The sequence below is a fragment of the Gallinula chloropus genome, assembly GCF_964237585.1.
Source record: "Gallinula chloropus genome assembly, chromosome: 1".
In the NCBI taxonomy this organism is placed as follows: Eukaryota; Metazoa; Chordata; class Aves; order Gruiformes; family Rallidae; genus Gallinula; species Gallinula chloropus.
In genome coordinates this window covers 129,882,343-129,909,782 of record NC_140085.1, presented here as the reverse complement: position 1 = coordinate 129,909,782, position 27,440 = coordinate 129,882,343, and the positions used below count along the sequence as shown (strand labels likewise).

At 37.6% G+C, this 27,440-nt stretch overlaps 1 protein-coding gene across 1 annotated transcript in view; it reads right to left on the bottom strand.

Annotated features, from left to right (window-relative positions):
- The window catches only part of RPS6KA3 (ribosomal protein S6 kinase A3), a 78,454-nt gene that overhangs the window by 4,578 nt on the left and 46,436 nt on the right, over positions 1 to 27,440 (bottom strand). Inside the window, exons 7-19 of the mRNA XM_084272603.1 lie at positions 26,207 to 26,313; positions 23,933 to 23,970; positions 23,420 to 23,562; positions 20,244 to 20,314; positions 15,170 to 15,258; positions 14,830 to 14,894; positions 14,626 to 14,728; positions 14,006 to 14,130; positions 9,827 to 9,952; positions 7,933 to 8,022; positions 3,476 to 3,634; positions 308 to 469; positions 42 to 118 (exon numbers count right to left, since the gene is read on the bottom strand). Coding sequence (XP_084128729.1) covers positions 42 to 118; positions 308 to 469; positions 3,476 to 3,634; positions 7,933 to 8,022; positions 9,827 to 9,952; positions 14,006 to 14,130; positions 14,626 to 14,728; positions 14,830 to 14,894; positions 15,170 to 15,258; positions 20,244 to 20,314; positions 23,420 to 23,562; positions 23,933 to 23,970; positions 26,207 to 26,313 — 1,355 coding nt within the window. The remainder of the gene's footprint in view (positions 1 to 41; positions 119 to 307; positions 470 to 3,475; positions 3,635 to 7,932; positions 8,023 to 9,826; positions 9,953 to 14,005; positions 14,131 to 14,625; positions 14,729 to 14,829; positions 14,895 to 15,169; positions 15,259 to 20,243; positions 20,315 to 23,419; positions 23,563 to 23,932; positions 23,971 to 26,206; positions 26,314 to 27,440) is intronic.

Genomic DNA, 27,440 nt, shown 5'->3' with positions numbered 1-27,440 from the left:
GGTTGCTATACTGCAGCAAAGCAAACTAAAGTTACCCTTACCCAGTAAGCATGGTATAAAGTAGAACACCAAGGCTCCATATGTCACATGCAGCATCATAACCTTGCCTCTTTAAAACCTGAGGGAGACAAGTATTTTTTCTGAGAAAAATGCATTGATTATGCCATAAAAATAGTGAGATTACACACTTTCAGTTTAGTGTTTAAAAAGTGATTTCACGTATTACAGAAGCATGAAGCAAGTATCTGAGAAGAAAAAGAATCCTATCAAAATAAATCAAGGCATATAAGCTATCCCCAGCATTTACCTCTGGTGCAACAAAATTTGCTGTGTAACATGGAGTCATCAGAAGACCATTTTCTGCTCGTAGTTGTTTCGCAAAGCCAAAATCACAAATTCGAATTGATTCTGGATTACCAGATTCATCAACATAAAGAATATTGCTAGGCTTCAGGTCTCTATGAACAACCTAAAAAACAACCCAAAACAAAACCAATAAACCACTAAACACAATAAGCTGAACACAGGAAAGGCTTTATATTGTATTTATCAACTCTGCTCCTTTATTTCAAATCTCCCATCAGCAATCAGTATTCCCAATTTCCAGTTTCTAAGATCAGCTGCAGTATTCTGATGCTCTCTGGTGTCAGGAGTACTACAATTCTGACTTGGAAGTTCCCTCCAGACATCCCACTTACCCCAAACTGATTTGTACAGGCAGTTCTGAACGTCTTGTTCTAATGGGTAAACATCTGCATTTTCTATTTTAACATGCATGCCCATAAGGCTCTTTAAATTGGAGCCTTTGTCTAGCAATATCTTTTGGAGTCATGGATGTCCATAGCTGCTGATGCACCACTGTGCTATGTAGCCACAGACTAGTTACTCTTGGAGTAACCTCTATATTGTGTTCTCTTCATTCAGATAAACTGAATTAATTTCAGTGCCAACATATAAGGCCTGATTAAGGAGGAATTTTAATACAGAACCCTAAAATATCAAAGAAGTATTCTCCTAATGGACTTTAATGTCTCTCCATCCCTCTTCCCCGGTTCCGGCTGTTTTGTAGGGGCCTGAGATGTAGAATGCTTGACAAAAACTAGTAAAGCTGCCAAAGTACTGGCAGAATGCATCTGATCTTAATTGAAGCTAAGTTATAATAAGCCTTAATAAAACCTGGAATGTGCAAGGACATTATTTGAAATCAGATGACCCGATATATTTTCTTCACAAGACAAATTAGCCAAGTCTCTGGAGACTTTGCTCTCTCTAAGGAAAAGGGTATAAACTGCTGTAAGACAGTAAAGTGGATCTAAATGTCCTCTCTTAAATATTTAAATACACCTGCTATGAAGGCTTTTTTATCTTCCCAATTGTCCAGTCCTATGTGTTTGATTAATATTAAACAAAGCTTTTCATGGTTAAACTTGAATGGAAAACTCATTTCCTCTTGGAAAGACATAGAAGGTGGTGATCACCTTAGAACAAGAAGATACCCCAAAGCTTCTGCAAGTGAGGAATGCACAGAATCAGAAGGTCTATGCAGTCTTTCAGAAAGCTAGCAGTGCTTCAGGAAAGTAATAAAAGACAAAGTAGTAAAAAACTGCAGAAAGTCTAGAGATTGTAAAGCCATTTAACACAGTAAGTCTATTTAGTAGAGACCTTTTTCAACATGCAAATACTTTGTAATTCTCAGATTTAACAAAACAAGTACTTAAAATTACGGAAAAGAGCACCTTTATAAGTTAAAATATATAAAGTGATGTTAAAGAATCTGAGTTGGAAGAGTAGATGTTAACAGGAATGTTCTGGCTTGTCAGTGTACAAGAGAATTGGCTCTGGATAGCCTTCCTTTTTTGGTGTTCAGGGATCAGAATCCCTTTTCTCTAATGACTGAAACATCCTTTACTGCTCCAAGAGGAACATGAAAAAAACCCACAGTTTTATGCTAACTGGTTGGGTTTTTTTTGAAATACATCCCGAAAGGGGTAGAGAGGAAGAAGTGGGCAACGGAAGCAGCACAGAGCTGGGGACTTGGCAGACTGTTTCTAGAACCAGTTTGAGTTATGTTTTTTGGGTGTGGGTTTTGTGGGTTGGGTTTTTTTTCCAAGGGGAAGCAATTCTCAAGTGGGAGGAAGAGTAAGTGTAACAGTCTAGTTCAAATCCAAATGCAAATCCTAGGCAATCAAAAGTTCATGTCAAAGAATAAAATACCTTCCTGTATTAAACTGTTTTCCCCAAGGAGAATTTTAAAAATATTTCATATTACTTTGAATATATTGATATTTTCAACAGAAAAAAAAATCAGAACAGAAAAGCAAAACAATATGCAAGATGCTGCATTTATTAGAATCCTGGTTTTGATTAGCATTCTCAATCATCTACCAGCATGCAGAACTATTCTGCTCCAAGATGACACAATAGTTCTTGTTCATCCTTTTTATGATGTCCCTTAATTGACAGAAGGTCTCTTATTTGACACTGGGTCTTTTTTGGCCACATGTGGTAAGAAGGAACTAGGTTAAGATTTGTGTTATTCTATTATTTGTATTTCCATACAGAAGGTATCGAGGTTTATTCATAATTCCCATGGGTGGTGCTGGCCAAGGATTCTAGGCCTGTGCACAAAGGCTCAAATAAAAGCCCACACATGAGCAGGTGACTGAAGGAAGCCTTGAATCGCAGAATAAGATACACCAGATTATTTCAGAGAGCTTATGATCAAAGTTCCTAGCTCCAAAAATGACAGTGTGTGTAGAATAGTTATTTATTTCTTAAAATAATTTGAGTATTATCAATTGAAAGCATCTTTTCTTGGATACCAGTTTGACATTTTCTTTGCTCCCTTACTTTCTGCTTTTTCTTGATCCCCCTTTTCTTGTTCAGTTAAAAATGCAACAGGACTTGTTGTTCTTGCCATGCAATTGTCACACCTGCCTTGTCCATCTTTGACTACTTCCTCTGTCTCCAAATTAATTTCCTGCAGCATTAATTTTCTTTCTCTTAACAGTTCAAGACAACTTTCTGATCCTTTGGTGCAGGAGTTACAAGTCATAAACTGTGTTCTTCCAAACCAAGAAGTGGAAGAAATTGCCAGTGTGATAGGTAGAAAATAAATTTTAAGGGTCTATCTCAAGATGGGGTCAGAATTACACTAGGTCCCGTGGCTAGGTAACAGCACTCGTCCTAGCAGCTCTTCCTGGCTTACTTCCTTTCATATCCTGTCTATTAGCCATCTGCATATTCCATGGAAGTACTGACAGCAAATGCAGGACAAGAGAAACACCACCTTTATCTGGACATCTACACAGCCAATGAGGAATGTTTTTATTTCAACACAAATTCCTGCTGCCATGTTATTATTTACCAAAATTTACTTAATTACCACACAAAACAACACAACAAGACATGAGTTTTTCACCTCTGAAAGAAAATACAAACTTACATGAGCATTCTGTCTGAGATGAAAACTTACCCCTTGTGCATGGAGATATTCAACTGTTTTTGTGATTGTGAACAGAACAGCACTAGCTTCTCGTTCTGAGAAGAATTTTTGCCTAAGGATTTTATCCAGCAGCTCTCCTCCTTTCATAAGTTCTGTTACTACATATACATATTTTCCATCATCGTACACCTGCAAGAAGTACATAAAGATGTAAATTTCAAAATATTTGTCCTCTGCTGTCTTGCTGCAAAATGCACAGAGATAGTGCAGGTGTATCCACAAGCTGTTTTCTTCAATTATCTTTCCCTTATTTCTCACCCCACATGGAAACCAAACATTGTTCCTCTTCAAAAAAAACCCAACACCTAAAACCTACAAAAAAGTCTATGAAAAGGCAGTACCATAATGAAGTAACATAAAAATACTGGCATGTAAATGTTTAGACAGGAAAGGATGAATAACATGTAGTTTTCCCTACATATTTTTACTGAAACAAATTAAAATAGACACTGGAGAAATTAAGAAATAGTAGCAAATGGAAATTAGCCTAATTAAAGCAAAGCCAGAGCTAATTCTAGACACAAATTATTGCAGCAAATTACAAATATGAGCAGAGATCACTCCAACTGAACAGTCAGACAAAAAAAAAAAGAAAAAAGGAATCTAAGTTCACCTCAAATAGTCTCCATGAACAGTGAAGTTAATGCATGCAAAGCTGATATGCTAAAATCCTACAACTCCACATATAAATCCTTGTATAAAAATTAATAAAATACACATATTTTAGCCCTTCTAGTTATGGAAAATGGCTTAAGTTTTTTGCATTGCTTTTACCATCTAGGGAAACAATAGTTGGAAATGTTTTATATTATCACCAGGGGGCACTACAGACTGAGCTATACTACAGCACAGTTTAAGGTACACTTAAACATTTCATTTCAGTTGCAATTTCTTGGGGTTTTAATTTAATCCAGAAGGTAGTTCCTGCTTTAGTGAAACCTTTTACTGACTCTGTTCCCTATTATTATTTCAACGTATTTTTTTAAGGTAATGTTGGAATTGTTGTCTTCAGTAATACATGTGAAATAAAAACTAGTTTGACTTTAAATGGAAAATTATCCAAGATGTAGTAAAATAAATTTAGGAATAGCTACCAGCTAAATGAAAAAAAAAATTCATCCCAATTTCCTTGTCTTAACTCTACATAGAAATTTTTGTGCTTTTAATGATACTAAAAGGATTTATGTTCTTACAAAAAAAACTCAACAAAAAAACCCCAAAAAACCAACCCCAAACCAAAAAAAGAATCAGAGGAGGAGTGTTTAACAAATAATTTTGTAGGCTTTGCAAGCTTATGATCTTAAGGAGAGGAAGACATGATGGGCTTCTATGTTCTCATTTAACAGTAATTTTCCCCTCTTGAAATATGAGTCATAATTAAGACTTTAAACCTTACACAAAACCCAGAACTATATCATTCTAGATACAAAATTGACATTTTATATTTTCTTAATAGGCATGCTCCCTCTAATCCTGGTATAACATGAGGGAACAAGCTTATTTCATTTGACATCACAACACACACACATCTCAGTACTGCAGGGGGTATTCAAGCCAAATTTGCATTTCGTTACTATTTTATCTGTTACCCCGTGCTGGACCCATCTGCCTGCCAAAACCAACCCAACCAAACAACTCAACTGAAAACCCCACCCCAAACAAACCATTACCATCATCCCATTTTCCCCTTATGGTCTTTATCAATTTAGTTGTTTGCACTGAGTAAATACTCCTGAAGTTTCCCTCACAGTTAGGTGCCCAGTATTACACTGAACTCATAAATGCAATACTAATTTCTCAAACGACCTCCTGGCACACACCAAAGATCAGTCAGTGTGGCTTCTCTACCAGGCCAATGGGAAGAAGCTGTAGTGAGAAACAGATGCAGGCACACCAAGAAAATCTAATGTAACGAAGAAAGAGGCTGTGGTTTTTTGCAAAGTGAAACAAGATCTCACATACATATTAGGAGTCTCTTTTGAAGCCTAAGTAAGCACTTGCACAGGGAGAATGCATATACAGTTTCATATTTCTAAAAGCATTCTTCAGCCAAGGCTTTAAATAACTCAAAAGAACTTTAAATAAAAGTTCTGATACAGAACAGTAACTAATAGGTAAAAAAGGGGAATTTTTTTATATAAATATATATAAAATTTTTATATATATATATATAATTATATATATATATATAAAAAATGTTCTGGTACAGGAAGTTTCTAGGTAATGGTTTGTTGGAAGCTATGTGCTTCCTCCAGTGTTACACTGTTTCCTACGCATCCACTAATGGCCACTGTCAGAGGCAGGATACTGGATAAGAAGGACATCTGATTTAGCACAATATAGCTCCTTTTGTTTATATACTATGGTACTGAAAAAGACTAGTGATAACAATCAGAAGGAAAAACCCCAGAGGGCTGTACATTGCAGTAAGAATTTGGTCTTTTGAATATCCATTGTTTCAATCCAAACACCTTCAGAATTAAAATACTTAAAAAGGCTGAGCAAAAATGAAAATTTCCATCCTAGGCTTAATTCAAATATGACTGCATTTATTCTTGAGTTACATTAAAAGAAAGAACTTATTTCTTGCAGAACAGTAATTTCCAAAGACACACACTTAAATGCTGAAACACTTCAGAAGCATTTAAATTTTAGTGTAAAACTGAATGAAAAAATGAATCAAATCAACACTGACTTTTATTTGTATAAAAATTCATGGAGCTGTTGATGAGTTTGAGACCTGAAGGCCAAGTACTCATCCTTTCTTTTGAAAGCTGTAATAGCACACCACTATATTGCGGGATATACAATCCATCAGCATCTATATTAGGAGAATGAAAACTTAACACAATGTTAACTTTCTACAGTAGTGGATATCCTACAAGTTTTTAACACATATGAAACCTATATCTCTTTCCTTACACTGGACATACTTCCATAAACTGAGCTTGAGAAATTGATCTGAAGTAGAAATAAGGAAGGATTACAGTCTCCTGTCTTTTTTTCCTCTGTGAACTGAAGGATTTTTCTTTCTTTTTCTTTTTTTTTTTTAATTTTTTGTAGTCTCCTTTTGCTATTTGTGTATTACTGTTGGTGTGAATGAAAGATGGCTCCTCCTGGAAGATGACTGATGATGAATTAATGACAAGGTAGAATGATTCAGCGCATGCAGCAACTTTTAAGACTCCCTGGGTTTCTCTGCTCTCAATGAAAAATATTCATAATGCTTAAGTTCGGGTATGTGCTCACATTCCTTATGTTTCTTTTTCTGCCTAAGTAACATTACCTCTATTATGAATTCAACAAACACATAAACCTAGCACACAGCACTGAAAGCAACCTGAATGCAGACGCAGGATCTATGTTACCACAATTGCTTTCAGGTAGCTTTATTGTCCAACCACATGAAGCAGAACAAACAGAAATTGGGGCTGTAATTATGGTATCTAGCTTGCTGGAAGGTAAGGCCCATGGTGAGCTCCCTTATACATCTGATTTCCTGTGTTCTCCCGAGAAAGGGCCAAGCTACATGATATCAAGAGAGTGAGGACAGATTATAGTAAGAGAAGGCATTTAGGCAGAGTTCTCTAGTACTCAGCTCCACAGTATTTACGAGCTACTGTTTTAACAACTTCAAAATGTCTGGGAGTGGCCCTTCAACTGAGCTCAGCTTCCTGGAAATGGTTAGCTGTTTCACTTGAGGTTTGATTTTGGGTACCAGAATAGTTTCTTGCAGACTAAGTCATTAATTTTTAATCCTCTAACGCATAATCAAGGAGAAAAAGCCATTTTTCTTTTTCTCTTAGATCATCAGAATCTTCTGTTTACTATGAAAAACCTTTCCTTCCCAATTTATGGTTTTCTTTGCTTTTTATGGTCAGAGCAAATAATAATAAAAAAATTGCTAATCTTACATACAAAGACACTAAGAAAAGTGATGACTGTGGATATGAAAAGATTTTATCTACTACTGAGTAACACTCACTACTGTCCATGCAAATTACTTTGGCCGTTGTGGTACCTCAAACAGTGGGTCCTCTGCAACTACATAATAATGTCTTTAAAATGGCTTTTGACTAATGTAGACAAAAGTAGATTCAAAGTTAACCAAGCAACCAAAAAACTTGCTTGTTCCTTTAAAAATACAACCAATGTTAAATGAATGATTCCTGTGCTAGGGTTTATGAAAGATGAATTATTTGACTGTGTAAGATTATGCTGTACCAAAGTATGAGCATCTTTAAAAGATGACGAGACACCTCAGTAAAAAAAAAAGGTACTGTTGAATAAATTGCACTATAGGGCATTAATTTATTTTTAAATATTGAGAAACAGTAACATAACTTAAACATGTAGTCTGTCATCTGTCAAATGAGAAATTGATGTGCAATTGTAATACACTGAAGGATGTCTAACACAGTACTTACATCTTTTAGGGTGATAATATTTGGATGCTGTCCATAGCGCAGTAGGATTTCGATCTCCTCTGTTGGATCTCTTTTACTCTTGTCAATGATCTATAAGAGCAAATAGATACATAGGCATAATTCTTTTTGTGAATACTATGTGGTGTAGAAGTTTGGTGTGCTTACTAGCATAAAAGATATGCACTATTTATTGTTATTCAGTAAAGGGTGTGAATTATAACCAACACAAGTTAAATTGGAACAGCAAGGCACAGCAAAAAACATTGGAAAAACATGGGAATAAACCACTCAGTTGAAAACAGTTTTGGAGGGTAAGTGATCTGATCCCTCAGGCTGTGATAAATAATGCAAGGCTGTTCAGTGGATAAGACTTCTGTCACCCACCATTTAATAAAATAGGCAGTTCCGAATTTGACACGAGATACTGGTTTGACGATGCTAATGAACTGATTTTCACAAAGCTAGCCTCAAACAAATATTTAATGCAGTATAAGACAAAACAGGAGAGTAAGGGAATAAAAAATAAGAAAAAGGAAAAATTCCTCAAGAGTTAATTCAGACAACCATTCCATTACGAAAGTTCATTTGAATCTCTGGAGGCTTGCTGTCAGACTCTGAAGTTCTCCCTGTGCAAACAAGCAAAACATTATTTTGCCCTACTTAAAATGTATTTTTGTTCTTTTCCTTTTTTTCCCTCATCTGCTAAACTTCAGAATTTTCTCTAATGTTTTTTCAATTTCTGTCTTGCCCCTTCTTCCTCTTGGCAACCTAAAGCCCTTACTGCTATCTGCACCATTCTAACACACTGGACATTGATCTTCTTACTTTTTTTTTTTCACGAAGAAGAAGCCACAACAGAGGCAGCAGAAAAATGAGGTAACCCTTAAATGTTACAGATCAGAGAATTAACAGCTATGCCAGTCCTTTCTTCCAGTTTGAAGAAGTTACTACAAACTGCAAGCATCAAAGTTAGATCTGTTCTTGGCCAGAACCAGAATAATGACAAGTATGTAACTAGCAAGCTGAAACTGGAGGGTTTCCAGCAGACAATCCATGTACAAGGATACAGCAAAACATAATGTGCTTCTGCATTTTTCATATTTGAGCAGTAAACTATTCAACAATTCAAATAGAGAACTGCCTCACAGTACAGGATTTAAATGTTTTTGGGTTTTTTATTTTAATATCTGCTAATCTATAGTCCTGCTTTCCTAGTAACCATTCAGCTCACAGTGTTACATAGAAAGATAAGATACACTTATCATTCCACTCCTGGGAATTCTGCCGATTTCAACTAAGAATTTAACACCTTCAAAGTGCTAGAAAGCCCAAGAGAATAACATACAAACAACATTAGAAAGTTTGTGGAAAAACTAGCAAGCTAAGACAAACAGCTGAACCTTATTCTGGAAGGTATACTAGATTTAAACACTGTTATAAACTCTTAGACAGCTAATCTATGAATCTACTTTGGAAGCACCCCCCTTTGCTATATCATAGCTATGTTTAAATCAAAGTAACCAATCATATTTTTAAAGAGTAATGGAAGGTCAGACAAGTTTTTCATTGTGCATTTCCTTCTAGAAGCAGTCATGTAACTTCCATCAGCTTTACTGTAATTACATAGGTGTTTCAAAGATCGTAGATTGCTTTTCACCACCCAAACCAGAATACAGAGAACAGCACCCATAGCAATTCTATATAAATATTTGCCACTAAATATTCTATTTGGTTGATTAGTATAGTTCACATTTATATCTAAAATATTTTTATACTACAAAAATAATCTTAATTTGTTATGCTCTCTATGGCAAAAAAAAAAAAACCCCGATGCCCAATGCCTATGATGCTAAAACCTGAAAAGAGTGGGTGTGTTTTATAACAGAGTAATTACCTTTACAGCATATTCCATGTTTGATGCTTTATGAATACATCTCTTGCAGATAGAGTAGGACCCAACTCCGATATCTTCCTTTACTTCATATCCATCAGTAAACTGAATGCTGTTCCTGTGCAACTGCTACCAAAATAACATTATCAATTAATGAATATTCCAAATATATAACTGACCTTTATATTAATTTTTTTACTTCCTATTGATTTGCTTCATATTTTAAACTGACAGCTGCACTAGGTCAAAGCGGCCTAAATATCACTACCTTCTGTTTGATTATTGGTATGTGGTAAATTATATATTAGACACATTGTAATGATTGCACACTGTATTGAGTTTCTGAATACTGATGTATTAATATAAAGACAGAATCTCCAAATCAAAGATGATCAGAAGACTACACGATAAGCTAACGGCATTGCTGTTCCCGTTATCTGAACAGATGAATGCCAGCCGGAAAATTCAGACATAATGAAAAGAATCAGATTAACTGGAAGTTCCACAGACTGGCAGTCAGTAATCCTTTCACAGAAATAAAAAGCTGAAAGAAGGACAAGTGCTCACTCTTGCAAGGGAAGGAAATGGTGTTCTACTATAAGGAGGCTGTTTAAAGGATGCAAAGCATGTGCAGGAAACCATCTGGGTATGCTGCAGTACAGAAAGAGGAAACAGGAGTGAGGAAGTGGTTGAGGGACACAGAGGAAAGGTGGCAGAGAACCAGACTTTTACAAGAGAAGGAAACCATATACAAAGAGAAAGAATTTAATCCACAGAACTATGTGGGAAAGGAGCACAGTAAAGCCTGAAGGAACTTTTACCAAGATTTTAAGATCAGAAGTCATTCTGACCTATATACCAAATCAGGCAGCTTCTTTACAATAAAAAAGAATCTAAACCCCCTTGAAATTTAATGGTGTATTACACATGGAACAGGTAATTTGTAAAAATGAGCATGTTACGACTATTCTAGACATAAGGCAATTACAGAAATAGAAGAATTATTAATTTTCTGAATAACTTTTAGAAATTCTCAGACATTTACAAAATATCCTTGCAGCAAAGATACAAACCAAATCATACAGCCACCTTTTTATTGCTACCTATATACCAATAAGCACTATCACCAGTTGTTTTTTCATGACTCAAGTCCTCCTCAGTAATTTGAATTATTAAAAGCAGAAAGAGGATGGAGAAATATATTTTTTGCTGAGGTTTTACAGTTTTCTTTCCTGTACACACATCTGCTTTTTTTCCCCCATTCTGGCTGCAAACTCTCTGGTGCTGAAGCACGCTTTTAAGAACGACCTCATAAGGAGCCCTCTCCCCCATTTAACATGAGGTTCACTTTTCTCATCTCACACAAAAATCACACCTAAGCAATGGGTTTTTTTGTCCCAAAATAAGCAGTAGTCTTCGTACAGCTTATATATGAATAGCTATTAAAAGTGACAAGCTTGGGATTGTTAATGTGGGAGACTGCACTGGAGTCATTGCAATACTGCTAGGAAGGCAAAGCCCATGTGCGTACCATAGCGTTGACTTGTACGATACACCGAAAGCGGTCAGAAAATACCACATCAACTTAAAGTGGCTCAGGAGGGATGGGACACGTCCTGGGGTGTGCATTCCCAACCACACAGCAGTCCAAAACATCCAGGCAGAAATGACATTTGTACTCCAGTGCCTTCTACTGCGCTGTTTGGATCAATTGACATTTTCATACATTGGGGGGGGGTGGGGTGGGGAGGGGGGGGAATGAAACAAAAAGAAATGCCTGTTACTCCACTCTACCTTCTAATTCTGGCTGGACAGACAGGAATTGCCAGAGACCTGCGTGCGGTCGTAGGGCCGTGATCGCATTAGGATTACAGAGAGGTGGTGGGACAGGCCAGATGACTGGAATGCCATCGCAGATGGCTACGGACTTTTTTAGGCAAGGCAGCGGAGTGGCTCTTTATGTAATACAGCAACTGGAATGCATTGAGCTCTGCCCAGGCACGGATGAAGAATGAGGTGAGAGTTTATGGGTAAGAAGTAGGAGGCAGGCTAGTATGGGTGACACTGTTGTGGGTGTTTACTACAGGCTATCTGATCAGTAAGGCCTTCTACTGACAGCTGGAAGTAGCCTCACGATCAGAGGTCCTGGTTCTCACGGGGGGACTTCAACCACCCTGATATTTGCTGGAAAGGCAGCACAGCCAGGCATGCACACTCCTGGAGGTCCCTACAGAGCACTGATGATAACTTTGACATAGGTGGTGGAGGAGCCCACGAGGAGAGGGGCATTCTGGACCTTGCACAAACGAAGAAGGACTGGCTGGGATGTGTAGGTCAGGGGCAGCCTGGGCTTTCCGTGTGGAAGGATAAGGACAATAAGTAGGATTACAACCCTGGACTTTGAGAAAGCTAACTCTGGCCTCTTTGAAGAAGTACTTGGAAGAATTGCATGGGTTAGGACTCAAGCAGATAAAAAGTTCAAAGAGGGCTGGTTAATATTCAAGTACAGCTTCCTCGTAGCTCCCGATTGGTGTATCACAAAGAGTAGGAAATCCAGCAAAGGAGGAAGGGGCCCTGCCTGGATGAGCAAGGAGCTTCTGAAAAAATTCAAAGGGAAGAAGGAAATTTTTAGAATGTGGAAAAAGGGACAGGCCACTTAGGAAGAATACAGAGACATGATCAAACTATAGAAACACAGAATGGTTTGTGTTGGAATGGGCCTTAAAGACCATCGAGTTCCAACCCCCCTGCCATGGGCAGGGACACCCTCCACCAAACCCAGGTTCCTCAACGCCCCACGCATCCTGGCCTTGAACACTGCCAGTGAGGGGGCAGCCACAGCTTCTCAGGTCAACTGTATTGGGTTTGCATGGCAAGGTTTTGGTAGCGGGGAGGCTATAGGGCTCCTGCAAGAAGCTGCTAGAAGCTTCCCCCATGTCTAACAGAGAAAATGCCATCTGGCTCCAAGACAGACCTACCGCTGGCCAACACCAAGCCAATCAGCAATAGTGGAAGCGCCTCTGGGTCAGTACTTGGTCTGGTCTTATTCAACATATTGATCAAGACAAGGGAACAGTGTACCCTCAGCATGTTTGCTGACAATACTAAACTGGGAGGAGTGGCTGATACACCAGACGGCTGTTTAGGGAGACCTGGACAGTCTGGAGAATTAGGCAGAGAGGAATCAAATGAAATTCAGCAAAGGCAGGTGTAGGGTCCTGCACCTAGGAAAGAATAACCCCATGCACTAGTACAGGTTAAGGGCTGACACGTGCTGGGAAGCAGTGCTGCAAGGAAGGACCTGGATATCCTGGTGGACAACAAGCTCTCCATGAGCCAGCAATGTGCCCTTGTGGCCAAGAAGGCCACTGGTATCCTGGGGTGCATCAAGAAAAGTGTGACCAAGCAGGTTGAGGGAATTTCTCCTCCCCCTCTACTCTTCCTTGGTGATGCCACATCTGGAGGACCATGTCCAGGTCTGGGGTCCCCAGTTCAAGACAAACAAGGAACTACTGGAGAGAGTCCAGCAAAGGGCTACAAAGATGGTTAGGGAACTGAAGCATCTCTCTTATGAGGAAAGGCTGAGAGAACTGGAGAAGATTGAGGGAGGATCTTATCAATAAATATCTAAAGGGTGGGTGTCAGAAGGATGGGGCCAGACCTTTTTCAGTTGTGCTCAGTGACAGAAGGGGCACTGGGCCCAAACTGAAACACAGGAAGTTCCATCTGAATATAAGGAAAAACTTCTTCACTGTGAGGGTGACAAATCACTGGAACAGACTGCCCAGAGAGGCTGTGGGGTCTCCTTCTCTAGAGATATTCAAAAGTCACCTGGATGTCATCCTGTGCAAACTGCTCTAGGTGAACCCGCTTTAGCAGAGGTGTTGGACCAGATCTCCAGGGGTCCTTTCCATTCCCCACCATTCTGTGATATTAAACAGTTATTACAGTACAGATGATAAAAGAGTTAAAGAAGCCTATTCAAATCTGTGGCTGCTCAGTAACAAGTCTTGCACCTTCAGAGGTTTTGTGTGGATAAAATAATCTGGTCTTTACTTTTCTTCTATAAAGCTGATGACAACTTTATTATGGTACTTTATTCTGTGTTGAAGGAAACAATCCATCCATCTAGAAACAGCAATATTGTTTTATTCACTTTATTTTTTAAGCAGATGTACTCACCTGGACAATCGAATGCACCCCAACTGTCTGCATTGCTTGGCTTTCATCATCTGATGCAATAGCTACAAAACTAAATCCCCGAAAAAGCTGATGTGCATTAGCACTAGGTGGGATACCAGGTGAATCTGAAAAACACATTGTCTACTTACAAACAGCTTTTAAAACGTAGAGATGAGATTAAGTCTGCTCTGAAGAGTAAGCTAGAGATTTTTTTCTATGAAGTATACAGAAACTGGAACTTGTAGGAAGTGTTTCTGAGGACCAAAATACAAATAATTACTGAACTGTCCCCAGCATGAATTAAACGAAGCCATAGATTATAGCCTTTAAAGGGACTCAGACATGAATAACCTTTTTGAATAAAAAAAATTACTTAAGTAAAATTTAACTTCTGTATGTGCTTTGTCGGTGAGGATTATTTTTAACATAGGACAACTCAGTTGTCACTTGTGATATTTCAACAAAGATCACAAAATCTTTCATGACCTATGGAACACTTGTCTGTGAGCATTCATTTGGGCCAGCAACACCTGGAAGAACAGGACACTTTGCATAAGCTGATGAGCAACAATGTTTCTGATTTTTTTAATATATAAACTGTTTAATTCTTCTCTTTTTACCTTTTGGAGTTTTTGCTGTAAATTCAGGGTCAAAATAAAATGTATCTTCTGGTCTGCCCGTTGCAGGTTTAAAAGGGGGATGAATTTCTCTCCTGTATAATTTCTGAAGAGAAGGCATAGGTCAGAGTGAGTTAAAAAGTTATATGACACCACCAAACATTTAACTAGAGTATTTACTGAATTAACTTTGAATTAAATACTCACATTCCAATCTATTTTGGAAAAGAATGCATGCCTCTTAATTTCTTCAACTCCATCTGGACCTGCTCCTTTTATAAGGAAGTAAAATGTCTGTAAATTATTTTCTTCTTGGTCAAAAGAATGACTAGCACAATTATATTTTTTACTTCTTCTACATTGATTTTAGATGTGTGAATAACAGAAATGATACTTTGTCAATCATTAGAAGACCAAACAGATAAATTATGTTCTTATTTCAAAGCCTATTTTACACAAGAAACTGTAAACTTATTTAGTCATTTTAATGATAATTAGCATTATCAACATTATGATAGAATTTAAAATATTCTCTAAAGCACTTTACCTAATCTGTTTGCTGGGTTTCTTTTGAAGAGCATTCGCAGAAGACTTTGTGCTTCAGGACTCAAGAACTGGGGCATTCCAAGTTTGGCCCTATAGAACAAAAATAATTAATAGCATACAAACATATTCAGGTAAGAAATAACTCTGCATTCTCCTTGTCCTTTGTCATTCAACAAATCCATATTAAACAAAATAGTGACACTGAGAAATTGCCTTCAGACATCAGAAACAGAGAAAAAGTGCTGTCAGTCATGTAAAACTCATTTATCCTCCCCTCTCCCCCATTTTGAACAGTATCATTTTCAGTAATGACTCAGGAACTTAAGTAGAGGAAGATGTGGTAAAAATGTAGAAAATAAGCTATATGATAACAGTTTACAAGTTTGTAAATTTTTGCAATATGCTTGCATCCACTTTTAAGTTTAGTTATTACTAAATTATATCAAACAAGAAAATCCATTCTGATAATAAAAAGCCTTTCAGATGGGGTAAAAAACCACAATATCGTACACCAAGAACACCCAAGCAAAACAACAGGAAACCTAATCTAGAAGATAGCATTAAAAAAAAAAGAGAGTTATTTTTCTCTTTTTCTTTCTCTCCCTCCCCTCCCCCAACATTTCAAATATTATTTTCCAACTTGTCAGTTTTGAATTGTTAGACTTATGTTTTTGTAGTTCTGCACTTCAATTTTTGGTAATCCTTTACCATAATTTTTTCCTCCCCATTTAGTGTAGAGCTTTCATCCTCCCACTATTAACAGGTTTCACTTTTTCTTATGACCATGATAATGGTACAGATGGGTATAATTGTCTCTTTTTCATCACTTGTTCAGGCTGTAGCTTTTATTTTTCCATAATAATCTATGACACAAGCTTTCTCTGTTTCAAGCAGAAGATTTGATTTATAGACTCCCAGACTGATTTGGGTTGGAATGGGCCTTAAAGCCCATCTAGTTCCAACCCCCCTGCCATGGGCAGGGACACCCTCCACCATACCAGGCTGCCCAAAGCCACATCCTCCCTGGCCTTGAACACTGCCAGGGAGGGGGAAGCCACAGCTTCGTTGGGCAACTTTATTGGGTTTGTGTGGCAAAGTTTTGGTAGCAGGGAGGCTACAGGGGTGGCTTTTGCAAGAAGCTGCTAGAAGCTTCCTCCATGTCTAACAGAGCAAATGCCATCTGGCTCCAAGACAGACCTGCCACTGGCCAATGCCGAGCCAGTCAGCAATAGTGGCAGTGCCTCTGGGACAACATATTTAAGGAGGATAAAAAAAACTACCAGCAGCTTTTACAGCCAGAGTGAGGACTGAGAAGACGTAAGATACTTTGCAGACACCAAAGCAAGCATGAAGCAGGGGCAGGAGGTGCTCCAGGTGCTGGAGCAGAGATTCCCCTGCAGCCAACCATGGTGAGGCAGGATGTCCCCCTGCAGCCCGTGGACATTGATGGTGGAGCAGAGAGCCACCTGCAGCCCCTAGAGGACCACATGCTGGTGCAGGTGGAGGTACCCAGAGGAGGCTGTGATCCCACAGGAAGCCCTCACTAGAGCAAGCTCCTGGCAGGACCTGTGGTCCCTTGGACAGAGAAGCCCACATTGGAATAGGTCTGCAGGCAGGACTTAGGAGGAACACCATGCTGGAGCAGGGGAAGAGTGTGAGGAACCCTTCCCCTCAGGAGGAAAGAGCAGCAGAGACAGTGCACGATGAACTGACCGTTACCCCCATTGCCCATCCCCCTGTGCTGCTGAGGGGAAGAGAGAATTCGGGAATAAACTTGAGCCAGGGAAGAAGGGAAAGGCTCAGGGTGGGGGCGGGGGGGGGAAGGAGTTTTGGACTGGCTTGCATTTCTCATTATTCTGATTTGTTTGGTATAGGTCAAGTTTTTTAAGTCAAGTCTGTTCTGCCTGTGACAGTAACTGGTGAATGATCTCTCCCTGCCCTTATCTTGACCCATGAGCTTTTTGTTATATTTTCTCCCCCCAAGTCCACTTGAGGAGGGGGAGTAATAGCAGCTTTTGGAGGCACCTGGCCTCCAGCCAGGGTCAACTCATCACAGCAACCTTTTCCAGAGCCTCACTGCCCTCACAGTGAAGAATTTGTTCCTAATATCTGCTCTAAATCCTTCTTCCCCTTAAAGCCATTATCCCTTGTTCTATCGCCGCATGTCACTGTACGAAAGCTGTAGTGGGACTTCTTATCTAGTTATCCAGCTATTCTTATATGTCCCCCCCCGTCACTTCAGCACGTGCATATACATTGCCATTGATTCACTATTCATTACTTTAAAAGTAGAATTTACTAAATTTTCCATTCCTTTCTGCATTAAAAAGCATTGGGCGGGTGGGGTGTGCAGTTCTGAAAGACTTTGCCTTCTTTGGGCTCTTCAATAACATACTAGATTTAATTGCATGTTGGCTTAATGTTATTTCTGCTCACAGCAAAGTTTCAGGGAGTTACACTGCACGAGGGAATCTAGGAACACATTTTGTGCACAAGCACAATAGTATCATTTACAGTATTACTGAAGAACAGAGGACAGACAGCTACACAACAGGGCCGTGCTGAAGTGGGTGGAAATCCTTCTCAAATTATAATCCAAAACAGCTCCAACAGTAGGATGCAGCCCTGGAAGTTCAGCATGAGAGGTCAACTGCTTAGAGACATCTAAACCCAGGCCAAAACCATAACTGCAATTAATCTCACAGGGAAGTGACTTAATAAACAGAAAACATGAAGAAATTCTACAATACTCTTATGTACTGCAGTCCATGGTGAAGTGAAGGCCTTGTGCAAACCACAGACACTAGGATTGTCTGTATTTCCTTTCCATCATGAACCTTTCACAAGCCTCTTTATTGGGCACATGACACAGCAAAAGAAAAAGCTATCACCAGCCGCTCAGAGTTCCTGGGTTATACAAGTACATGAGTGACAGCAATTTTTTTCTGACATTCCTGATGGACAAAGAGAAAATTTTCTATGAAGGTATACCTCTTCAGTAAAGGAGAAAAAGAGCTTTAAAAAGTTAACTTTATTGCTGCAATCTGTGATTCCTTCAAATTGCAGAGTTTCTCAGTTTTACACAAAAGAATAAACAAAAACTTGTCTTGGTAACTTTATGAAAAACAAAAAGCCCAGGAAAACAGGTGTTGTAAGCAGAATACACTTTCTGTCAACATTCAGGAACTGGAGGTAAGAAAAGCAATACATCTTAAATGATACACTATGAAAATATGAATTTGTATGCACACCTGTCCATTTTAAACAGTTTTATGAGAAATTTAAGGAGAAACATAGTAAGTTTACTAGAATACAGAAAATAAAAAGAAAACATACTGCCATTCTTATGGGGCCAGGCAAAATGGGAGCTTATCAGAAAAGACTCTAAAATATCTTCTGGTTTTCAGCTGTTCATATTACCAACAGCAAAATGTATTTATATGTATGTAATAGTAATAAGCACACAGAACACTAAAACAGAAGTAAAAATTCTTTACTTTGTGCTACATTTTTTGTGTAGCTTTCTGAAACTGATCACAGTTATAAGGACTAGAAAGTGAGAAAAGTTGGAAAAAGGAGTTAGAGATACATGCTCAGATGAAATCTGAAAGCAATTATGAATGTCAATTAACTGGGGAGATGCAAGGAGGATATTCTACATGGCAGCTGAATACAGAAGATTTTTTGTAGCAACAGTGGAAAGACTGTTGAGGTGCAGAGTGGAGTCACATGCGGGTAAAGACAAGAGAAAGATGTGACTCGAGAGACACGGATAGAAAAAAACCCCCACATAGCTCCCAAAATAAGTGAGTGCAGCAGAACTATCTCAGACTAGCTTCTTGTAAATAGGAGGGGCTCAGGAGTGAGCTTGCTGTGAATAGATAGAATCTTTTCATTAAAGACATTCAGTAATCAAAACATGAAGATTTGAACTGGCATGGTCTTGAGGCAGCAACAGAAATTAGCACCACTAAATACGTTTGCACATATAAGATGAGGAGGAAAACCAAGGCAAGGAGTAACATAACATGTATGCATTATGAAAAAAAAAAAAAGAAAAAACCCAAGGAAAAGAATGAGTGTACTTTTTCTAGTGTTTTTCACATTTAAATAACTTAGAAAAAATGATTTAATGTATTTACTGTGCAAAAGAAACCCTGACTTCAATATACAGGCAGACAAGTGGTAACAGGACTAAGAACAATGATAATGAAGCAGAAAACAAATGAGAAAACTAAAATAGTCTTATGAGCTTCCATGGGAAAAACCCCCATGGTGTTAGTAAAATAGGGCTGGAAACAGAGAAGTGAAACCATGACATAAGGAAACAGAACTGTTTGCACAGTGTTAGGCTACAGTCCCAAAAGTGGGACAATTATGCCATAAGTTTTATTAGTTCAGAGATATGTAGGGGATCAGCAAGGAAAAGAAGCAGGCCTTCATTAGCAAAACCAAGAATGTTAACTGCATGAAGGAAAGCAATTTCCACAATATAGCTAATACAAAACCTATACTGGGAATAGCAAAGGAGAAAATCGGAGCTCGGGCAAGTCACAGGGGATTACAGAAGGGAAGATGCACTTTAGCAAATAGGGGAAATACTAGGGAAGCAAGTTGTTGGCAGCACTAGTAATATTAAAGAAGTGGGATAAGGAGCTGGTAAGATAAAAGGAGGTAAGGAGATACTATCTCAAAAAAACCCCCAACCCCATACCACCAAACAATCCAACAAAAAAGCCTAAAACAAAAAAGACCAAGGAAAAAATTCACAGGTTATCCAAAAGGGTAAGAAAGTTTAAAAATATTATGGAAATAAGATGGGAAGGGGAAGATCATACGGTTGGAGGAGTTATTATTACAGGTTAAAGAGCTGCTATGAAATTCTTTGTACCTGGTATGGGAGAGGAATAGAAAGGCAAATTAGATAGGCAGCAAAGGGAATTAATAGTATGGAATAGGGAGTGAGGATTTACCAGTACCTTTGGAAATGAGGGAAGAGTAGAAATTAGATATTGCAGCCCGGAGGGCATCCCTGTAGAATACCTGATGAGATATATAAATAAGAGTGTACTCACTTGAGAATCATAGTCATGGTTTCTTTTCTGTCTTTCCCTTGGAAAGGTAGAGTACCAGTGAGCATTTCAAACTGTATAGAGTAAAACTTTCATCAATTACATTACCTGGACAAAATCTAATTTTTGACAAAACTACTTAGCATCTTAACCTTCCAAAATTCATGCATATGTTAACAACCAAGTCTGTGCAAAACAACTTCTCATTGTACAATTTAAATTACTATGAGCATCGAGCAGCCTTTGCCATTTTTAAAGCTGCAAAATATTTTCCTGTATCGATACCTTGCTTGACATGCTTTTATCTGAACAATTTAGACTATAATGGTCTGTGTTTCAATTCTACCTAAATAGTTTATTCTTGGAAGACTTGTTCTATACGACTGCAGCTTTCAAGAGGATGGGGGTAGGGAAGAATTAATCTTTCAAAAGTTAGTGACAATTTCTCCTCATGCAGAGATATTTAAAAAGGTCAGAATTTTTAAAATTGGCATTTACATATCCTTCATTGGATAGGGGGAAAAGGTTAGTTGATTGACAAAGACATGCATGATGGAAAGCGGTTACTGTTGGCATACAGTGGAAATAAAGCCTGAAGGAACACGTAAGAGCTACACAGTACGTGCATGCACATTCTACAGTGCCCGGTAGTAAGGCAACAGACACTGTTAAAACACTGGTTTGTTCTGAAAGTGACTGAGTAAAAATAGATAAACATGAAGGGACTTCTGCTGGCCTGCAGTATACTGCAGGGACATCTGATCTAAGCCTGGTAGCCAAAGCAGTCTGGCAGCAGTCATGGCAGCCAACATTCTGAGGCAGAAATCGTTATTTTTGGCTTAAGAATTGTAAAACGATTTAGTTCAAGGAAATTTCATGGCATACACTTAACGCCATAAAAATTAAGATAATTATAAAGAAACCCTCTGAGCAGCTTATATTCAAACTCAGGTTATCCTGAACACAATGTATCCTTTATTCCCCTCTTTTTTTTGATACAACCCAAGCATTCAGCTTTCTAAGCACTAAAAATGTACGTGGATAACTTGAGTGGCTACTGTGTGACTGTAGCATTTTCAGATCTACAAGAGCCTGAAGTTGCACTTACAGCATTCTTTAAAACCCCTTATTATTAAAATAAAATGTTAAATTTCTAATTGGACTGTAAAGTATCCAGAGAACAAAAGCTGTCAACTTTCCACTACTACTAGATACTTTTTACCCTAAACGTTTTTTGCATATAAACTTATATTTTAGATTTAAATAAGACTGACATGAAAAATCCCTACTTTTAACACTTAAGACAATTTTCATGAAGATGTGAAAGGCATAAGCCAAAACTATATATATATAAAATTATCTTTTGTTTATTTAGTTTAGAAAGATCTTGACAAATTGCACTTGCAAAAAACCACAACCTTAAAGGTAAAATTGTAGTGCTGCATGTTTTACCCACAGTTGCTTGAAATAGTTTCTTTAGCAAGCTCCTATTTTTTTCCACAAGCATACACACTTGTATAATCATATATGTTTGTATGTTCAAGCATACATGCTCTTTATCCCTTAGCCCACCACCTCAAATACTACATTTGAACATCAACAGCCAAGAGTACTTGCAGAATAAACCAACATTGGCCTCCCCTAGATATCTTTTATTTCAGCAGGAGAGCACCTCAACAAATGCATGCTTCCAAAAACTTTAAATGAGTGCTTTCAGATGTCTGGCATCCCTTAAAACAGTCACTGTTTTAAAGGACAAATTTGAATATACTTGTCAAGGACAGTTTAAACATACTTAATGTGTAGCAGCAGGAGAAAAGAGGCCAAATGATTTGTTGAGATATTTTTCTAGTCTCCCTTTCTATGCTATAAATTCTGTTCCACGTAGGTACAGTGTAGTTATACCACTTGAATTCTCAATCAACAGAGATTCTAATTAAGAATGATTTAGGACTGGCTACATACAGATGGTCTATGAAAATCACCACGCATGCTAGAAATGCAGGCAACAAAAATATGTCATAAAGAAACCGCACTGTATTCTATACACTAATATAGAGAATTTCCTTTTTAAGGTCATATTTTTGTTTTCAAAGTAAAAGCCAAAAGTTTTTAAAATTCAGTGCACTTAGACTGTGAAAGCTACACCAGTCATCTAATGTCTTTCAATTTTTAACATATGCACTTTAAAAGCACAAAATTGTATTTTCCAGCTTTATAGCAAAGCTGAAGATTCTGCAGCTAGATTATAATCAGATTAATTGACCGTGTTCTTATTGATAAAATGTGTAATTGTGTGTGGGGTGCTTGTCTGTCTGGAGAGAGTTTAGTTCTCAGGTGCTACTTTTACATAGTCAGTTTTCAGATCACAACAGCATTCTAGGTGATTAAAAGGTGATAGATAGGACGACTTATTTTCAGACACAAGAGTCCTCGTACTACAAAGCACACACATTAGTTATACTGTTACAATCATATGCAGCAGAAGCAGCAAGAAACAAAAGCATTTCCTTTAAGAAATACAATTATTTAATCTTTATGTCAGAAATGCACACAAAGACCATAAATATTCAAAGTCATTCAGTGTTCCTAAAACACCAACCACGATTTTTCTTTTCCAAAGCTGTATTTGATATAAATATTATTTTCCCTGACCCAGCAACTTCACAGAAGTTAGCTCCTTGCAAAAACACCATAAGCAACTGAGCAATTACATCCCCTATCATCTGTGTCATTTAGCTTATTTTGATGTGAGAGCAACAGCTGTCATTGTAACACTAAATTGTAATCAGAAAACACTAATTAAAAAGTTATTCCTAATTTTTTTTCCACTTGAGAGTAAATTCAAATTTAAGACTTGGATTAAATTTCTTCCCTGCCTTGGAAGACACAGTATTTTGCCTGTATACTTTAGTATTCCTATTAGTCTCCATAACATTCAAACTACAATAGATGCATAATATTTCAACGATAACAAAAACATGGAATATTGTTGGTGTTGATATGAGAGCTAGTCCATGTTCTTGATCCAACTCTGTGGTATTAATTTAATGGTATTTAGACTTTTTCTTGGTAGTTACAATTCATTTAAAGCTCACCTTACAGTTCAATGTTTGATATGTCTCACCAAACCTCACAAAGCACAGTATTGCTCTAATTTACTTTTACCAGAAACCTACCATTAAAACACCAAACGACCACCAGTCTGCACTCTGTGTATGGCCTCGTCTATTAACAACTTCTGGTGCCATGTATTCCACTGTTCCACAGAAAGAGTAGGCTTTTTTTTCATGATCAATTGATTCCTTACTTAAGCCAAAATCTGGAAGAAAAAAAAAATAATAGTTCTAAATGTAACAATTTTTTATAAATCACTCATGGTTATTACTTGCACCATAATGCAAAATGTGATGCCCACATCAGTCACATATACACCCAAATGCATATAAAGAATGACAGAATTCTCTCTCCCTGCTTTATCACAGGTCCATAACATCAAATGTACTTATAGAGCCAGTATCTTATTTAAATATTAGCTTATTTATTTCAAACTAATTACACTATTTGCCCCACAGCAAAATGACCTGTTAAAATTATTTATTTTGCCACATTGCTTTCCTGAAAAAAAGTAAAATGCAAAAATTTTATTGTGACCAGAAAAAATCCAGGTGGTGCAATTTCCCTTTATTCACCTGTCAATTTGATATGTCCTTCCTCATCAAGCAGGATGCTAAAAAAAATAAACACAAAAAGAATAAAATGAACGAAATAAGAATATCTTTTAACTGTTGTTTCAGACAATGTACTGACAGCATAGAGGCATAAAAAGAACATACACAAAGACAAGCAGAATTGAGTATGTATGAAAACGAATCATCAGGAGTAGAATTTGAAGCTACATGTTTTCTTTTCTACAATTCTTCCTTTTTAAACATTATGAAACATAATCAGTGTATCAGATTTTGTTTATCTGTTTGCTTTAATTCAACACAGTATGTAGTAACATTTATCTGGAACTTCCAGTTTTGGCCATCTGCAGTATGTGTCATTATCAATTGTTTAAAATAGAGATATCATTCTACTTCTATTAAACTGAGAGAGACACATTGATACAAGGTATATTTGCATGTGTATACAAAATGAGTATTCATCTGTAATTACCATTTCAAATGGTGTTGACCACTTCAAACAACATCAGGTAATAAATATTCCCATATGGTACCAAAGGACAGGACCCAAGGGCCCTACACTTAAGAGGAGGCCTGTTCATTTCCATCACAAAAAAGGCCAAACTTCTGAGATGCCAGCCATCCTTAACCACTGCAAACTCTCCAACAACTTGACTTGCTAACAGAGCTGACTTAGCTTTTCCAGCTTCTCCTGTGGGGAGCTGTATTCCAGGGATGATACATGACCAAGAACACACTACTGCTCCATTTGTCCTGCCCTTTTCCTCATTTCACTCCCTGTGGTGGGAAACAGCCCCACAGTAAAGACATGGCCTGCGAGAGTTACCACTATCTCATTCATAACTGGCAAATAATTTCAACCTTTGATTTATTTTTTTTTAAATCAGATGCACTCAAGGCTTAAAACCAAGGCTTTCCAATAGGTAGACACACATGCAATTTAAAAAAAAATACAAACACCACCACAAAACCCTAAACCCCCCCCCCAACCCAACAAAGAAACCTATGTTGGAACAGTAACTATTTAAGTCTTCTGACAATTACTATTTCATCCTTTCTCTTGGAAGTGAATGTTAGCAAATCAACCAAAGTTTTCTCACTTTGTTTTTTAAAGACCTTTTTCCACTCCGTAACCTTATTTTTCCTCACTTCAGAATTATTTAACAGAACACTCTCAAAATCCAAACATAATTCACCCCCTGGTGATTTGTAAGCACAACCCCATGCAAAAAGTCTCCAAAATTTTGATATGAGTATGACTCTTTCCTTTTTCGTCTATCAAGGCTAAACAATTTTAATTTTGTGTCTTTTTTTTTCCCCAGGAGACACACAAAAGAACAAGCCTTCCTGACTGAAGTTCCATATAACAGCCAGTTTATGTGATGCTTGTTACTAATTGCTCTTTTCCATTTCTAATTCACATGAGACAATTATCTTGCTCAGAAATTCCAGGTTCTCCATATAGCCATAACAGAGGAGTGGGGTCACCAAGGACATCAGGACTTCAGAGTTATTACATATTTCCTGGCAACAAGACAGAGTACATTATCTGTTTAAGCACAACTGAGATGCACACATCTTTGTGCCTTAGATTCCCCTCCAGGTAGAGGGTAACACTACAGCACACATTGATATCTGAAGGTTCAGATGTTCTAGATGACAGCACTGACATTTTCATAAATATATTGAGACACAAGACAACACTGGAATTGTAGCTTCAAGCTCATTTGAAATTTTCAGTGTAATTATGTAATTGCCAATACATTAAATAAAGCCTGTGCTCTACTATTTTCATATTTTACTTAAAATTTAAATTCCATTCTTACTGCAGCGTATTAAAAAACCCCCAACCCATCAGCTTTAGGAAAAAAGTGTGCTCTTAGGCGTTCAAATACAAAAGGACAACATTCAGCTGGATCTCTGTATCATGCATTCATTCTAAATTTATCTCTAGTCCAGAAAAGGCCAAGATAACCTCTTCTCCATTGTATACCCTAAACCACCTGGAAAATGAGAGCTAGGAATATTTCAGCATACTCCTTGAAGTAACATGGATCACAGCACTTGGCACATCACTCTGAAAATAAATGCTCATGTCCTGGTGGAAATTAAATCCAACCTTTCAATTAAAACAGCCCACAAGCTTTCCTCACCCCTCCTTCCTGTTAAGATTATACAGTAAATTACTGAAATTTATCAGCTGGAAAGAGAATTGCATAGCTAGAAGAGCTATACAAATCAAATTAGTACACCACATTTGCCACAGAGATGTCTTACTTTTCTGGTTTTAGGTCCCGGTATATTATTCCAAGACTATGTAGATGGTCTAAAGCAAGTGCTAATTCTGCCAGGTAAAATTTAACATCATCTTCTGTGAACATCACCTGAAAAAGCAGAACAATGACTTTTACATGTAAAATCTATAAAGCTTATACCAGCAGCAACTAAGGAATGATAACAGTGTTTTTGCAGAATGGATCTTCACAATACTTGAATTTATTTCTATACAAAACCAGAGAAATTCAAGTTTCTTGATTAGACAAAACCTATTTTATAATCAATACTAACTCACAGTACATATTTGAAAAAGAATCTCTGAAGCCACTATCTTATTAATCTTTCAGCAAAACTGAAGTTCTTTGTTTATGACTGTTCAAGAGAACAGACACACTGCAGCAGGGTTGAAAAAATTTTTGGAAGTGTTTAAAGAGTGTGACTACCTTTTTATTGGATATCACCATTTAATTTCCAGGCCATAAATCGAATAAAGAAGTCCAAATGGTTGAATTTTGTCTACAGAGCCAGAGACAAGAAAAGCACATGCATCTTGTTTTTGTCTCTAAATACTGAGAAAGAAGTCATCACAGTGGTGGCAAAAAGCTCCAAGGTGCAGCCCAAGATGTAATTGCAGAAAAGGTAGATCAAAGAGTAAACTAAGAAATCTAAACTGTTGTATGAGTCCAGAGGACCACCATGAAGGTTGTCAGAGGGCTGGAGCACCTCTCCTGTGAAGACAGGCTGAGAGAGTTGGGCTTGTTCAGCCTGGAGAAGAGAAGGCTCAAGGGAGACGTTATTCTTGAAGGGGGCCTACAGGAAAGATAGAGGGTTTATCAGCAGATGTAGTGATAGGACAAGGGGCAGTGGGTTTAAACCAAAAAAACCTACACCCACCCACCCCCCCCCAAACTGTTGGGAAGATAAACTACTCCTTGTATACATTCAATTAAATGAACATGTTGTCCCAATTTCATCAAGAACCATTGTGATCTACCAACAGAAAATTCTACAATTACACTTTCCTGAGAATTCAGAAAAAGACAAAAATAATTAATAAAAAACCCTGCAAGATTTGATTCTATCTCAGTTCCTACTCCAAGCCTTTTTTAAAAAATAAGAAAATATTATTTTTAATTTAGAATTTAAGACTAACTTCTTTAGACAGCATATGGACCTGGAAAAAAGGATAGTAATGGTGAGCACAGATGAACATTATTTTAAGCAAGTGTTAAGA